This window comes from Typopeltis vanoorti, chromosome 25 (genome assembly GCF_054136105.1).
Source record: "Typopeltis vanoorti isolate ZY-2024b chromosome 25, IOZ_Tvanoo_1.0, whole genome shotgun sequence".
NCBI lineage: Eukaryota > Metazoa > Arthropoda > Arachnida > Uropygi > Thelyphonidae > Typopeltis > Typopeltis vanoorti.
Genome location: NC_143573.1, coordinates 44,372,913 through 44,387,928, shown reverse-complemented (window position 1 = coordinate 44,387,928; position 15,016 = coordinate 44,372,913). Strand labels below are relative to the sequence as shown.

Sequence of the window (15,016 nt, the reverse complement as noted above, 5' to 3'; positions counted from 1 at the left end):
ATGTTGTAAATCATGTGCTCTTTTGATTGTTTCTGACCATTTCAACTTCTTTGTATTAGGGTTCTGAAGATGTTAGCCATTACAACCATTGAAATATTTATAGTATAACCAAGTGAAAAAAAACTCTCAACATCTATCTCTAATTCAGAGTATTTTAATAATAATGTGCGACACGTTTTGGCGACTTGTATATGGAAATATGACTTCTGCATTATTTCAAGCTTGGTATTACTTCTGGATATGGCTCCCACTGATGAAACCTCAAAAAGGTCAAACCGGTCTGGGTAGTTTCCTATAATGCATAGAATTATACATGTCCATAAGGATATGCCCATTGCATTATGGGATACTGAGGCAATTGATGTGAGGTCATTAGCCTCTCTATACAAGTAACTCAGTTGTGAAGTAACTTTATGTGCAAACTTCGTCTACTTACATTTGGATAAAGGATGAAACTAAGAAATAACTTCTTGGCATGTTTAATTTATGTAAAGTTATGCTTTTTTGGATAAACAGATGTCTGCACGGTTAGCCTAGTGGCTGTGTGGCTTTGCAACCATATGCCTGGGGAAGGAGTGTCCTAGGTTCGATTCCCGTCGGTGACATGAGGAGCTGAAGGATCTTCCTCAGCCATAGCCAAGTTAGCTGGTCTTGGGGGGTGGACAGTAGAGTTGTTTTCCCCCAGTTTATTTATCCTGAGATTTTTCATCCCACAAAGCAAGCAAACTGGTCTTAAGAACTCAACACTACAGGACATAGGATACACCGGGGGCTTAGGGCTGACCACCTTATCCTGTGAACAATTTAGGTCCGATGATTAATAAACCCTCGACACTGCAAGGTAAAAAAGGAAAATGAAAAAATGGATAAACAGATTAAAAACTGTACTCCAGGAAAAGATGAAGCTAGAGATTTAGTGGTGGTGGTACACAAAGTTTAGAGGACACCTTGCTAAAGTAGCTCATAAGATTACTTGGGCTATTGAAGAACACACTAAGTACAGATAAAGAAGACGATTTCCTTCTTATAAGGCCTTGATATGTCTACATATGGATTACTGTCTTCAAGTTTGGTCTCCTGGGGATGAGGAAGTGGTGGAGAAGATTCAGAGGTGAGTAACCAAGATGGTGAGGTGGTCTGTGGAATGTTTCCTATGAAGAAAAACTGAGGGTGTATGCAGATTACAAAAGCTGGTCGATAGGGGAAAAAGAATGCATATGATAGAAACATTTTAGTTGCTTAAAGGGTTTTATAGGATTGATGCAGGGAAAACTTGGCAGTAGGGGGCCAGAACAAGGGATCATCCCTGGAAATTGAATAAAGCTGTAGTAGGGATAAGAGGACTAGATTTTTTGCTTGGAGAGTTGTGAATGAGTGGAATGGGTTGTCAGAGTCAGCTGTGAGTGCTTTGTCTGCTAATGGGTTGAAAGAGAGATACAAGAGATGTGTGGTTAGTTTGGATCTCTTGCAATGAGTCTGCAGACTCCATGGAGGTGCCCGTACAATAATAATAATATATGGAATGGTGATAGATTTTGTGTAGTCTCTGTTCTGAAAGGGGGATTGCAGTTATGGGGTTTAATTTTTTTTTGGATTTGGTGTGGATTGTAGTATTAAGAAAATGTTAAGAATTTATCAAGTTTAGTAGTTGGGCACTGTTACAGAACTGATTAATTTTGCTCTGTTATATCATCAAATTCCTGACATGTACCGTCAAGGGGTGTACAGGATATGATAGTACTACATGAAAAATTTACATCATTACTAACTTCCTATCTACAATTTTCCTCCAAATCAGTCTGTTACTTGTCAAGACTCCAACATTATCAGATCTTATATTTCTATCGTCTAAAGCACTTTGTACCGTATCAATCCACCTATATCTTGGTCTTCCTCTGGGTCGGTTTATGCCAACCTGGCAGAGAACACTTGTTTTGCTAATCGTTCCTCACCCATTCTGTTTAAGTGACCATACCACCTGAGATTAGCTCTGCTAATGCATTCCTGGATGCTGACAATGTCAAGTTCTTTCCTAATATCCTTGTTTTTAATAGAATATTGCCATTGATGCCATCTGTTCACACCTCTAATCTTTCTCAGGACTCTCATATCCGCAGTCTCTAGTCTTTGGTCAAGTGTTTTACTTCTGACCCAGCTCTCAGATCCATAAGTTAAAACTGGTTTGAACACTGTCTTGTATACAGCTAATTTAGTGTTTTGACAAATTTCTCTATTATTCCATGTAAATTTATTCATTTGACTTTCTACCATATCAGTTTTGTTGATTCTGTTGTCTATTTCCATATTTAATTTACCATCTTCACTAAAAATCATGCCTAAGTAACTGAAATGTTTTACTTGTTCCACAGGTTCTCTATTCACAACATGGTTGACACTTTCAATGATTTTGCTTATTTTCATTGTCTTTGTCTTTTCATTGCTGACCTTCATACCATATCTATTACAACAGTTATTCAATTTAGTCAGAGAATCTTGCTGACTTGTACTGGATTTATTTAGAAGTATAACATTGTCCGCATAAAGCAAAGAGCTGACATTAACATCTCTAATTTTGATATCATGTTTAATACCACTTTCCTTCATAATGTGATCCATATAGATAATGAATAAAAGAGGGGATAATGTACATCCTTGTCTCACACCAGATTTAACATTAAACCATCTTCCTGTACTTCCTTCAATTCTAACTGCTGACTTGCAACTCAAATAAAGACAAAGTATTGCTTGATATAATGATCCACTCACCCCATACAACTGTAGCATATTGAATAGCTTCTCTCTTGGCACCTTGTTCCAGATCGACAAAACTTAAATACAGATCTTTGTTATATTCCCATGCTTTCTCAACTATTTGTCGTAAAGTGAAGATCTGATCCAGACAGCCTCTATTTGGCCTGAATCCAGCTTGTTCTTCACCAAGTTTTTCTTCCACAATTCTTCTCAACCATTTCTCAAGTATACATGCATAGATCTTGCCACTCAGTAGGGAAACAGCTCTGTAATTCTCACATTCAGTTTTATTTCATTTTTATATATGGGTACTATTAGAGTTCACTCCAATCATCAGGAATTCATCCCTCTGTCCAAGCCTTCTGAACTATGCAGTGCAGCCACTGTAAGACTTTTATACCGCCATACTTCAGCATTTCTGGTTGAATATCATCTACTCCTGCTGCCTTTCCACATTTCAAGCCTTTGATGGCTTTTTCTACTTCAAGTATGGATATGTATTCATGACTGTAGGCCTGTTGAGTGTTTTTTACCACTGTGCTATCACTGTTTGTTTCATTTAGCAATTTTTCGAAATAATTACTCCATACTTCAAGGATATCTTTTTTGCCCATTTTCATGTCACCTTTATCATCTATAACTTCTTTTACAGCAATCTTTCCTCCATTTCTAAGTGTCTTCAACAACAGTGGCGCCCAGTAAAAATTTTAAGTGGGGGTGCGAATTTATTAATAAATAAATTTAACATATTAAAAACTGCTTTATGAAAAATATTTCATCCTCACCATGAACAAACACCAATAATAAATGTTTCGTATCAATAGCAATGACAAGTGCAAACGAATATCGGCGTTAGATCGCAGTGCATTTGTTTTGTGTAGCGATAATTGAAAAAATATTATTCTTTTCATATTTTCAACAGTGACACTCGTCATAATTCAGCCTTGTATCTATAATAAATAAATAATTATATGTTATTTTAACAAAATAAAATAAGATTTACAAAAAATAGTTCACCAGGCACACACATCAATAATAAACGTTTCTTATCTCACAGAAATAAGGCACATATGCTTACTAAAAATATACTACCGTTTGAGCAGTTACAGTTGGGAATGATGTAATGTGCAATGACAAGAGCAAACGAATATCGGCGTTAGATCACAGTGCATTTGTCTTGTAAACTAAAGCATTAATCGAACAATTCCAATTATTAACTATTCAATCAATGTCAAAACATAAGCTGTAACCTTTAACATGTTGTACTGCATTTATATAATGTTGTGAGCACTGTTATTATTTATAAACACAAACAAAATTTAATTTTTTCATTTTTTCCTTGGGGGCACTGCAGTGTCGCAGTGCTTATGTACGGGCCGCCACTGTTCAACCTGTCTTACCACCTTCTTGATATTTATTTTCTGTGTTCTTGCCAAAGTCCCCCGATGACTTTTGTTTAGCTAGTTTTACACAGTGTTTAGCTTTCTTACATTTGTCTCTGTATTCTCTAAGAGCACAAGCTGACTAATTTGCCAGGAACGTTTGATATGCTTTCTTCTTTTCCTTCACTGCCTCTTTAACTTCCTGTATCCACCATGGAGTTCTGATTTTTCTATCCTTGCAGACAACCTCACCACATGCCTCTCTGGCTGAATCAATCAGAGTTTTCTTCAAGGTTTGCCACTGAATCTCCAAGCTATGGTTCTTATTCTCAAACTCTTTCATTTTTTCTTCAATAATCTTTGTGTATTTTAGTCTACAGTTCATATCTGAGAGCTGCTCAACTTTTATTCGCTTTAAGACTTTCTTACATGTTATTCTTTTCAATGTGAAATTCAATTTTATCCTGCTCAAGACTAAATAGTGATCACTTCCAATTTCAAATCCTCCTTACACTCTGGTGTCCTGCACCAGGGAGAAAACATCATTATCAACAATAACATAGTCAATGAGACTTTTCTTATTCCTTGCCTCTGCTCTCCATGTGAATTTGTGCATATTTTTATGTTGGAACACGGTGTTAGTAATAACCAGTCCATGTCCTGAGCAGAACTCCAACAGGTATTTGCCATTATTATTAGCTTTGCTCTTTTCTCCAAATTTTCCCAAAATATTTTTGTATGTCTGACAATCACTTCCTACTCTGCTATTTAGATCCCCAACAAGGACCAACTTTTCCTTTTTCATTGTGTCAGTTGCTTTTTCTAAAGCATCAAAAAATTCCTCCACTTCTACCTTAGTAGAACCTTCTGTGGGACCATAGGCACAAATAAGTCTCATTGTCCAGTTCCCCATTCTGATATTTGCCCACATCACTCTATTTGAGATTGCCCCATTCAAGAAGATTAGCCTCGTATTTAGTGTTGAATACTATGGCTACTTCTTCTTTTCCTTGATTGTCATTGCCTGAATATAACATTTTGTATTTATTACTCAGAAAGATCTCACCAGTTTTTCTTTTTTGTTTCAGTCACCCCTATTATGTCGATCTGTTACTTATCTAATTCCTCAGCTAGCTCCATTTCATTGCCATTCAGACTTCTTATGTTGATAGTACCGATCTTTATCTCTGATGTTGAGTTGGGGGTGTGCTTTCAGATTTGTTCCAGAAGCTGACTTTTCGCTTCGCCCTGGTTCCCTGGCGAAAACAATGTGGGCCTTGTTTAACCGGGCGATGCCCCAGCTGGCATGAAATTTTGTCATGTTGTACCATCATTTTGTATATTGGTTTAAGCCAATAAGAATACAATTTGTTCGGCTAAATCCCAAATTGCCAGGCCATCCTCTTTCATTCAGTATCCAGGTTTATCCATTCCTTTAAAGGCTATGTGGAGGTCTCCTCTCAGTTATACAGCTTTGACCCTTAAGCACATGCTCTGTTATATAGGGTTTTTATAATCCCATATTGTTGGGTGAGATGATGCGACTTTTATCGAATGTATCTATTAGTATGTGTGGGTTTTTACACTGCATAGAATGGCAAACCATTCTGTTCTTCATTTACCTATTGTTAGTGCCTACATGCACATATCATTGTTCTGTGTTCCCTGATGATGGCCATTTTACTTTGCCAAAATATCAGAAGTATTAATTAAAGATATTCTAAGTAATATTCAGTATACATTGTAATTTCTTCAAAAATAACAGTTATGAATAGCCATTGTTATAATATAAGTTTTTCTATCAGAATCCACGAGAGAGAGATGATTTTATACTGCTGTTATTAATTTGTAAAAAAATTTGGCATATGTTTCTTATGTTTAACTGTATTATTTTTGTATGTTTGTGTTGATCAAAAACTGGAGACCACAGATATGAGAGTATTGAAAAAAACTGGGGAGGATGAAGAACACTATTAGTATTCAGGAATGTGTGAATGCAGCTAATCTCAGATGGCATAATCACTTAAATAGAATGGAAGGAGAAAGATTAGCAAAGTAAGTGTTTGATGCCAACATAGCAGAAAAAAGACCTAAGGAAAGACTGAGATATAGGCAGATTGATGCAGTTAGAAGTGCCTTAGAAGACTGAAATAAACAAGTGACAATATCAGAATCCTGACAGATACCTGACTAATTTGGAGGGAAACTTGATAGGAAATTAGTAATGTAAACTCTTCCTTTCTCTTAGTGTTACACGGTGATCAGCATTCATTTTCGAAATTATGGATTTTACAACCGTGTTATAACTAACTCTTTTTATTATCCCGATGTTTCGATCTTCATATCAAGATCATATCAAGATCTGGAGCATACGCAAATATATAAGACAAGCTGAGTTACATTACAAACCGTAAGCTAGAGAAACAATGATTTGATCACGTTATTCTACTGGCATGACCTCTAATGAAAAAAAAAAATTATAAATTACATCAAGCTAGATTTAATTTAAGATAACATGAATAAACAGTTTCTTTCAGTAACAGTAATATTCTATTTTTAGTATTACAATTGTTATTTTTTGATTTAGGATCCTGGATTTACTACAGTCCTGTTTGTAGTTGTTCTTATAGAGGAAGGTTCTGAGTCGAATATATGCCTTCCATATGTATGGGATTTTTAGACCTTCATTATTGTTCAGATTGGGATGGTTGATAATGATCTCACAAGCTTCCTTAAAGCTTGTGATATGTAGCTTAATGTAATTTATAATTTTTTTTTTTTCACTAGAGGTCATGCCAGTAGAATAACATGTGATCAAATCATTGTTTCTCTAGCTTACAGTTTGTAACGTAACTCAGCTTGTCTTGTATATTTGTGTATGCTCCAGATGATGATCTTGATATGAAGATCGAAACGTCGGGATAATAAAAAGAGTTAGTTATAACACGGTTGAAAAATCCATAATTTCGAAAATTAATGTAAACTTTTCATGTGGTACCATCATAGTATTCTTTACACTTGGGTACATATCAGAAATTTGCTGATAATGATGGTTGTGTATGTATGCACATGAAGATTTATGTATACATGTGCAAACAGGGAATTTTTATTTTTATTTTTTGTATAAGTTTCTTTTTTATATATACAGGGTAACCCATAAGTCATGAAGGGAGTTTAAACATTTAATAAATTTTTTATTTATTAATTATTTTTATTCTCTTTTTGTTATAATGAAATATAGAACCTGGAGGTTTTTTTTTTTTTATAGTTATGAGTTATTCACATTTTAAACCCTTCGTGACTTATGGGCCATCCTGTACTTGTGCTTTGCAAATTGTGCACTCCACTGGCTGTGTTTAAATTGTTCTTTGGTTTTTCTAATATGTTGTATTCTATTACTAGCCTCAGAGTGGTAAAAAGAATGCACTTTATAACTTCTGTCTTCATTCTATCATCTTTGCTTCACATAACTATCCATCTGCTATGTGTTCACTCTGATGATGTACTGAGATGCCCTTCATGAAATACAAGTGCTTCTGTGTTAAATGCGTTATTTTTTCATTATGTATACATGTTTGGTGAGTTAATTATAGTGCTACTGGAAGATTGGAAAATAAACAAGATAATGCTAATAACTAATAAACAGATAAACCACATAACACTAATAATAACTAATAAATTATTACGTTTCTGCAAGATCAGTTTTGAAAGTTGCAAACTAACCAAATTCTCCATGTATAGTAGTCGCAATGAGTGCTCCACTAAATGCAGGATATTTTTTAACAATTCGCCGAAGAGCATCATCTGTTGCTTTAAATGGATTCATTCCATTTCGCATATTTTCAACAGCCTGATATCTGCAACATAAAATAAAAACTACTGAAACATAGGAAAAACATAAATGAGTAAATATTCTGAAATAGTAGATAGATAACATATACATTATCATTTAATAGTAGTAGTAATATGAAAAGTGGAATGTCTATAGCTCAGTTGTTATAGATAAGCCTTTTGGTTGGAAAGACCTGGGTTCAAATCCTGTCTATGACATGAGGAACTGTTATCATGTTTTTTTTTTTTTAATCAGTTGGTGAGTCAGGTGGTTTCACACAGAGGTGGGGGATATTTTGTCTCACAGAACAGGCACTCCAGCCCCATGAACACATACAGATCTATGAGGGTGGTCTGAAAAGTTCTCAGCCTAACAATAAAAAAACAAATTTATAATTTCAAAATTATTTTTATTTTTCAACATAATCTCCCTTAAGACTAATACATTTATTCCAGTGATGCTCCAGCACCATTAGCCCATCCCTGTAGTGGTTCTCAGTAAGATCTGCAAAATACACCTCTTGATTCGAAGAAAAACGCTGATATCGAGGAAGAGTTTTAGTTTTGGGAAGAGATAGAAGTAAGAGGGGGAGCCAAATCTGGGAAATAGGGTGGATATTCCAACAATTCATAGTGCAGATCCAGATCCCTCAATTTTCTCATTGCCAAAACACCTTTGTGGGAAGGTGCATTGTCCTGATGAAGATAATTTTTTCTTTTGCAAACTGGGTCTTTTCTCATGAATTTTTTTCATCTAGTCTGGTGAAAAGATCAGAATAATATTCCCCGGTTATTGTTTTACCCTTTTCAAGATAATTATTAAACAAAATGCCTTTAGCATCCCAAAACACTGATGCCATGACCTTTCCTGCTGATGGAACAGACTTTGTCTTCTTTGGTGCTGAACAACCAGCTTCTGTCCACTGTTTTGATTCTGGTGTGTAATGGTGAATCCAAGTCTCACCCATAGTAATAAATTGATGCACAAAATCAGTTTTATTCTTGCTAAAATGCTCTAAGCACTGTTCAGAGATTTTCATGTGAGTGCATTTTTGAAAAAGCTTTGCACCCATCTTGTGCAAAGCTTTTTCATTTGCAATTCTTCATGCAAAATATATTATACATGTTCTTTTGAAATGCCTATAGTCTCAGCAATTTCAGGCATTTTGACTCGCTGGTCATCCAATATCATATCGTGCACTTGATCAAAAATTTCTGGTGTTGTTACACTTTTTTGGACATCCTTCACGTGGATCATCTTCAAGGCTGGTACGACTACGTTTAAACTCAGCAGCCCATTTCTTAATTGTCGAAAACGAAGGAGAAGAGTGCCCATAAACTTTTATGAACTTCAAATGAATTTCTTTTGGGTTTAACCTTCTTTTATAACGAATTTTATAGCCGCATGATACTCAATTTTATCCATTTCAAGGGACACAGACAACACTTTTGCTTCAGACAGCTGTATAAAACAAACTACTTGATAGAATGACTTGCAATTTCACATGGATGCTTATGACAGATGTACCAACTTAGGAAAACAAATTTTTTCCGATTGTGTTGCAATCTATGGTTGATGCCGAGAACCTTTCAGGCCACCCTCATAATTTAAATATGCCAACACTATGGACAAAATATCATCATTGCCAGCTGAATGATGAAAGTGTAAAATTATGTATTTTGGAGTTTTCCAAAGATCACAAGCTGGGTACTACATTGCCAGAACTGTTACTCCAGAAAAAGGAAAGCTAGGAATTTGAGGGTATTGGTAGATACTATGTTGAAGTATAGAGGGTTTACTGCAAAAGTGATGAAGGTAGCTCATAAAATTATTTGGTTATTGAAGAACACACTAATATGCAGAGATAAGGAAGTTATCATTCCCATTTATAAGACTTTGATATGCTGCATCTGGATTACTGAGCACAGGTCCAATCGCCTAATGGTTAATCAATGAGGAAAATAGAATCCAGAGTTGCATGATCAAGATGGAGAGCTCTGTGGAATGCAACCTACAAAGATAAAGTGAGACTGTGGGTTGGTTTCAGAATTTGCCTAATTGAAAAAAAGGTTGATTAAAAAAAAAAAACTGAGTCAGAAAAAAAGGAAATATGATAGAAACATTTAAGTTAAGATTGAAACAGAGGATGTATTTCGGCACTTTGCTGGAGGGGGCAGAAAAAGGAGCAAGGAGTTGTGTGGGCTGCAGCAAGATAAGTAAATTTTATATTGAAATGTGCTGATATTATCTAAATTGTAGATTAATTATTACTGTGAGATATTTGAGTGTGGAACATGGTGTTTAGATAAATTTCTTACAGAATAGTATCATAAATTGTTTTTGTCAACACACTGATACAACATGGTGGTGAAAGGCAAATCATTGTGTAGGTCAGAGCAAAAGACAGTCAACAGCGTGGATTTCTCAAAAATGGTATGGTGCTTAGGAATTATAGACACGTTAACACAAGAATATTTTAATATTTGCCAAATATTTCAGTCTGAAACTAACAGACTATCTTCAGTGGCTACACAGGAACAGTTTTTAACAAGGTGGAATACCAACAATTGATCATTCAAAAGTAGAACGAGCCATGTGATGTTACATTGCTAAGCATTAAAGAGAGGAAAAATTTCATCAGTGATGATTAAATTATAGTCCCAATTTCATATAATAATCTTAATTTATAAATAACATTAGACTAATGTAGGAATTAAAAGTCTCAATTTAAAAAAAAAATAAATAAATAAATAAAATTAATGTCTTATCCTGATTAAACTTTCCCATATTTTTGATAAGGATATACAGTCATTTTGATTCAAGTTAGGGTGTTGAAGTAAGGCCTCAGCACTCTCTTTGAATAGCCATTCAAATTTATAGCGACATCCGTGTAGAAGTCGAGTCTTGGACCAGAGGATGTTGTGGCTTGTCTCTATCCCATACTGAGCCAATCCAGACCTATTGGATTTGTTGTGCTGAATGTATGATTGATGTTCTTGAATTCTTTTTTCTATAGAGTGTCCTGTTTGTTCCAAGTAGGACAGATTGCAGTTACAAGGAACTTGATACACACCAGGCAGAAACATAGTTCAGCGTTTATCTTTAGAAGAGGGGAAATAGGTGGATATTTTGTTAATAGGTATATAAGTGGCTGTTAAATCATATTTCTTCAGAATTCTTGAAATTGGTTCTGAAATCCCAGAAATATATGGAATTGGAACTCAACATATTGAATCTTTGTTGTTCTGGATTGGATTATAGGAATCGTACAGATGTTTTGTACTTTTTTCAGAGAAGCCATTTAATTTCATGTGATGTTTGATAGTTGAAAGTTCTTTTTGGAATTCATGAGGAGTTGAACAATTAGTTCTAGCTTGTCGGATTAAACATTTTATGATTCCTGTTTTTTGATAAGGATGATGAGCAGATTGTTTGAGAATATAACGTCCAGTGAAAAGTGGGTTTTCTGTAAACTGTTGTTGCTAACAACAACAGTTTACAGAATACCTGAAGGTGAACAGATGAGGAGGAATCTAAAAAGGATAACTTGTTTGTCTTTTTCAATCTCCATTTTTCAATCATCCATTCACCTTCAGGTGTTCTAAAATAAAATTGTGTGCTATATATGTGCTAAAATAAAGGAACTACAAATAAATTTGTAGTTCCTTTATTTTAGCACATAATGTTTGTGCTTCATGCTGAGTTTCTTTATTAAAATTTTCATTATTTAAAATTTCAAAAAGTGCATCGTAAATTTCTCCTAACTGATATTATAGAGGGCAGATTGCATTTATTTTACTTTCCCATCGTGTTTCTGATGGCTGTTTCAATGTTAATTTTTTTACGAACTTTAAAAGGATTGCCCAACGCTTGTAAGAGAATGAAAAGAAATTGTATATTTCTTGAATTATTGCAAAGAAACTAATTGTATCTGCATCGTTAATGATTAAACTTAGAGTATGTTTTTCCCTTTCACATTTTCCCCATTTACAATCTGCATCAGAATATTTTAACAAATTTATTAAAAGCCCCAGTTTGTTTCTTATTATCTGCTTCTTTCGCAGCATGACGCTTACGATTTTGTGCACTGGATAACTTTTTTTGTCATACCCTTGACCTCGCATGTCCTCAATGGGAATGTTCCATTTTTCCAGTTGTTCCATTATTGTTGCACATAAACCATGTCCTGTGGAATCTGATATATCTGCAAAACCTAAAACATTTTCTCTGATCTTGACAATTCCATTGTCACAGGAAACAAAGCGAATAATAATGGTCATTTGTTCTGTTTTACTTGCATCAGGTGTGCAGTCTAAAATTATGGAATAATATTTAGATTTTCGAATTGATAATAAAATTGTATCCCTGATTGAGTTACTTAAAGTTTCCAATATTTCATTTTGACTGCCTTTACTCAAATTAGTGTACTCTATTGTTTCATTCTAGAGCCCTTTCAACATGATTTTCCATAATGGGATCAAACTTCGCAAACAGTTCGACTAAGTTTATAAAATTGCTTATTCCTTTCATATAATTTATCAGATGATCTGCGAATAGCTAAATTTTGGCTACCAAGGAATTTTATAATTTCAATCAAGTGTTCTAAAACACTCATCCAATGTTTCTTTTCCATTTCATACATGCTTTGAGTCTAGCAATCAATAGTAGTTTTGAAAAATTTAAAAATTTTTTATCAAGTTCCTTCCATTTTAAGACATTTTTCATGTGATTTAAACTAGTCTCATGTCTATGTAAAGTTGTACTTACATTTCTCCAATCGTTGTAACCTTCTACAAGACTCAGTAGGTGATTCAGTTGAATCAGTAGGTGCGACAAGTTTGCAAAAAAGAGAATTTAAAGTTTTGGAATAAATGAGCCATGTTCTTGGCATGAGCTCCCGTTTTCCATTTTTCTATTATAATACATGTCGCCAAATTTACGACCATATGTATCTCTGGGATATATTATATTTTTATTTTGAACAGGCCCCATTTCAATTAAAACGACTCGTAATTTTTCATCAATATTTCCCCATTCACCTGGATCTTCTAAATTTACAGAGACTAACAATGAGTTAGTTTCGTGGTCAACTACAACTAAATCTTCTCCTAACTGTTTTTCACTTAAATCATGAGTCTTGTTACCTTGTTCAATAGTTGCAATAGTACTTTCATGCAAACTGGGTGATGTGCATGGTTCTTCAACTCTGATTTCTGATGTATCAAATTGGTTACAATCTGCATCAGAATATTTTAACAAATTTATTAAAAGCCCCAGTTTGTTTCTTATTATCTGCTTCTTTCGCAGCATGACGCTTACGATTTTGTGCACTGGATAACTTTTTTTTAAAATTTTTGATTCCATTTCTATTTTATACCCACAAGGAATTATTACACCTCACGACACAGAGACATAAAATAATAGTCCGCACTGCGCTACTGTCAGTAGCCCACTGAGATGCATATCATATGATTGGTTAACTAGCAACAAATGTTTTGTATGAAAAATCGTTTCTGCGCATTAAAACTGTCACCGTTTCACTTTTGATAGACTGCAGCAGGCAAACATTTAGCCTGCTCTTGCTGCAAAATTGTCAACAGCCGGCTGATCAAAGAGGCGGCAATATACAATTTTTTAAAAATTTTTATTCGGTGTATCCAGCCTTATTTATTTTAATATTGATCATTCTAAGAATTTTTGGTTTTTATGATAAAAATTTTGTGTCCTAAAAATGAACTTCTGAACCGTGCCACGGCACCCGTAGCAGCGCCTGCCGCTTCCGCCAGCCCTGATTATGAGAAACTGAGAAGACAGCTTGCAGCTATAGCATAGAATGAGGAGTTGGGTGGAAAGGAGAGTAATGCTACTGCTTGGGTGATATTAAAGAAATATCTAGTAGAAGCAATGTTCAAATGAATTCCAAAGGTAAGAAAGTTAAATAAGATAGGTGTGAAATGGATGAATAAAGATATTAAGCATGCAATATAGAGTAAAAAAAAGCATTATGGAGGCAACAAAAGAGGAGTGGTAATAATCAATTCCATGAGAAAGACAAAGAACAGGAAGGGGTGACTCAGCTGGTAAGGGTAACAAAATTTCAGTATGAGCAGTAGTTAGCTTAAAAAAAAAAAAAAATCTAGGGAGTTCTTTCAATATGTAGCCAGCAAAAAAAAAAAGAATGATAATGGTAAGATGGCACTGATTGGAGAAAATGATAAAAGTACAGCTGCTGCTGAGGATATAGTTGAGATATTTAATGAGCAGTTCATAAAGGTCTTTCATCCCTGTGAATGTGACATCATCATGGAGAGTTTGTGAATAGTGGATGATGAGGAAGAGAGATTGATTGTGAGTGATGAAGAGGAATATGGGGAATTAAGCAAACTTGATATTAATAAGGCTGTGGGAGTTGATATATCACCACATATTTTCATGGAATGTGCCAGGGAGTTGACATCTGCTCTGACATTTTTTTTTTTTAGTATGAGTCTTGCACTGGGTCGAGTTCCAAAGGAGTGGAAGGAGGGCAAGATTGTGCCGCTTCATAGGAAAGGTGATAGAAACTCACGCATCAAATTATAGGCCAATCTGTGTGTGTCAGGTGTTATGGTTAAGTTGTTGGAGAAGCTGGTGAGAACTAGGATCCAGAATTGGGTTGACAGCAATGGTAGTAATGGAATTATCTTTGGTTGGACAACACGGATTTGCTAAAGGGAACTCAGGTTTTAGTTATCTACTTATTTATTACAATAAGGTGACAGCAGCATTGGATGTGGGAGATGGATACAGAGTAGTATACTTAGACTTGGGAAAGGCTTTTGATAAATTACCACATGATAAGTTGATAGTCAAACTAGAGCAAATGGGATTGGATATTAGACTAGTGCAGTGGATTGGAGATTGGCTGTCTGATGGGTATCAACAAGTTTTGTATGGGGAGCAATATCCGAGGAGAGGAATGTCACCAGTGGTGTGCCTCAGGGGGTCTGATTTAATAGGATCATAATAATGATCCTATTATAATCATAATAATAGTAATATTAGTAGTAAT

At 34.9% G+C, this 15,016-nt stretch overlaps 1 protein-coding gene across 1 annotated transcript in view; it reads right to left on the bottom strand.

Annotated features, from left to right (window-relative positions):
- The window catches only part of LOC150092699 (N(4)-(Beta-N-acetylglucosaminyl)-L-asparaginase-like), a 131,281-nt gene that overhangs the window by 15,182 nt on the left and 101,083 nt on the right, over positions 1-15,016 (bottom strand). The window contains exon 7 of the mRNA XM_090414711.1: positions 7,857-7,990. Within this exon, the coding sequence (XP_090270837.1) occupies positions 7,857-7,990 (134 nt within the window). The remainder of the gene's footprint in view (positions 1-7,856; positions 7,991-15,016) is intronic.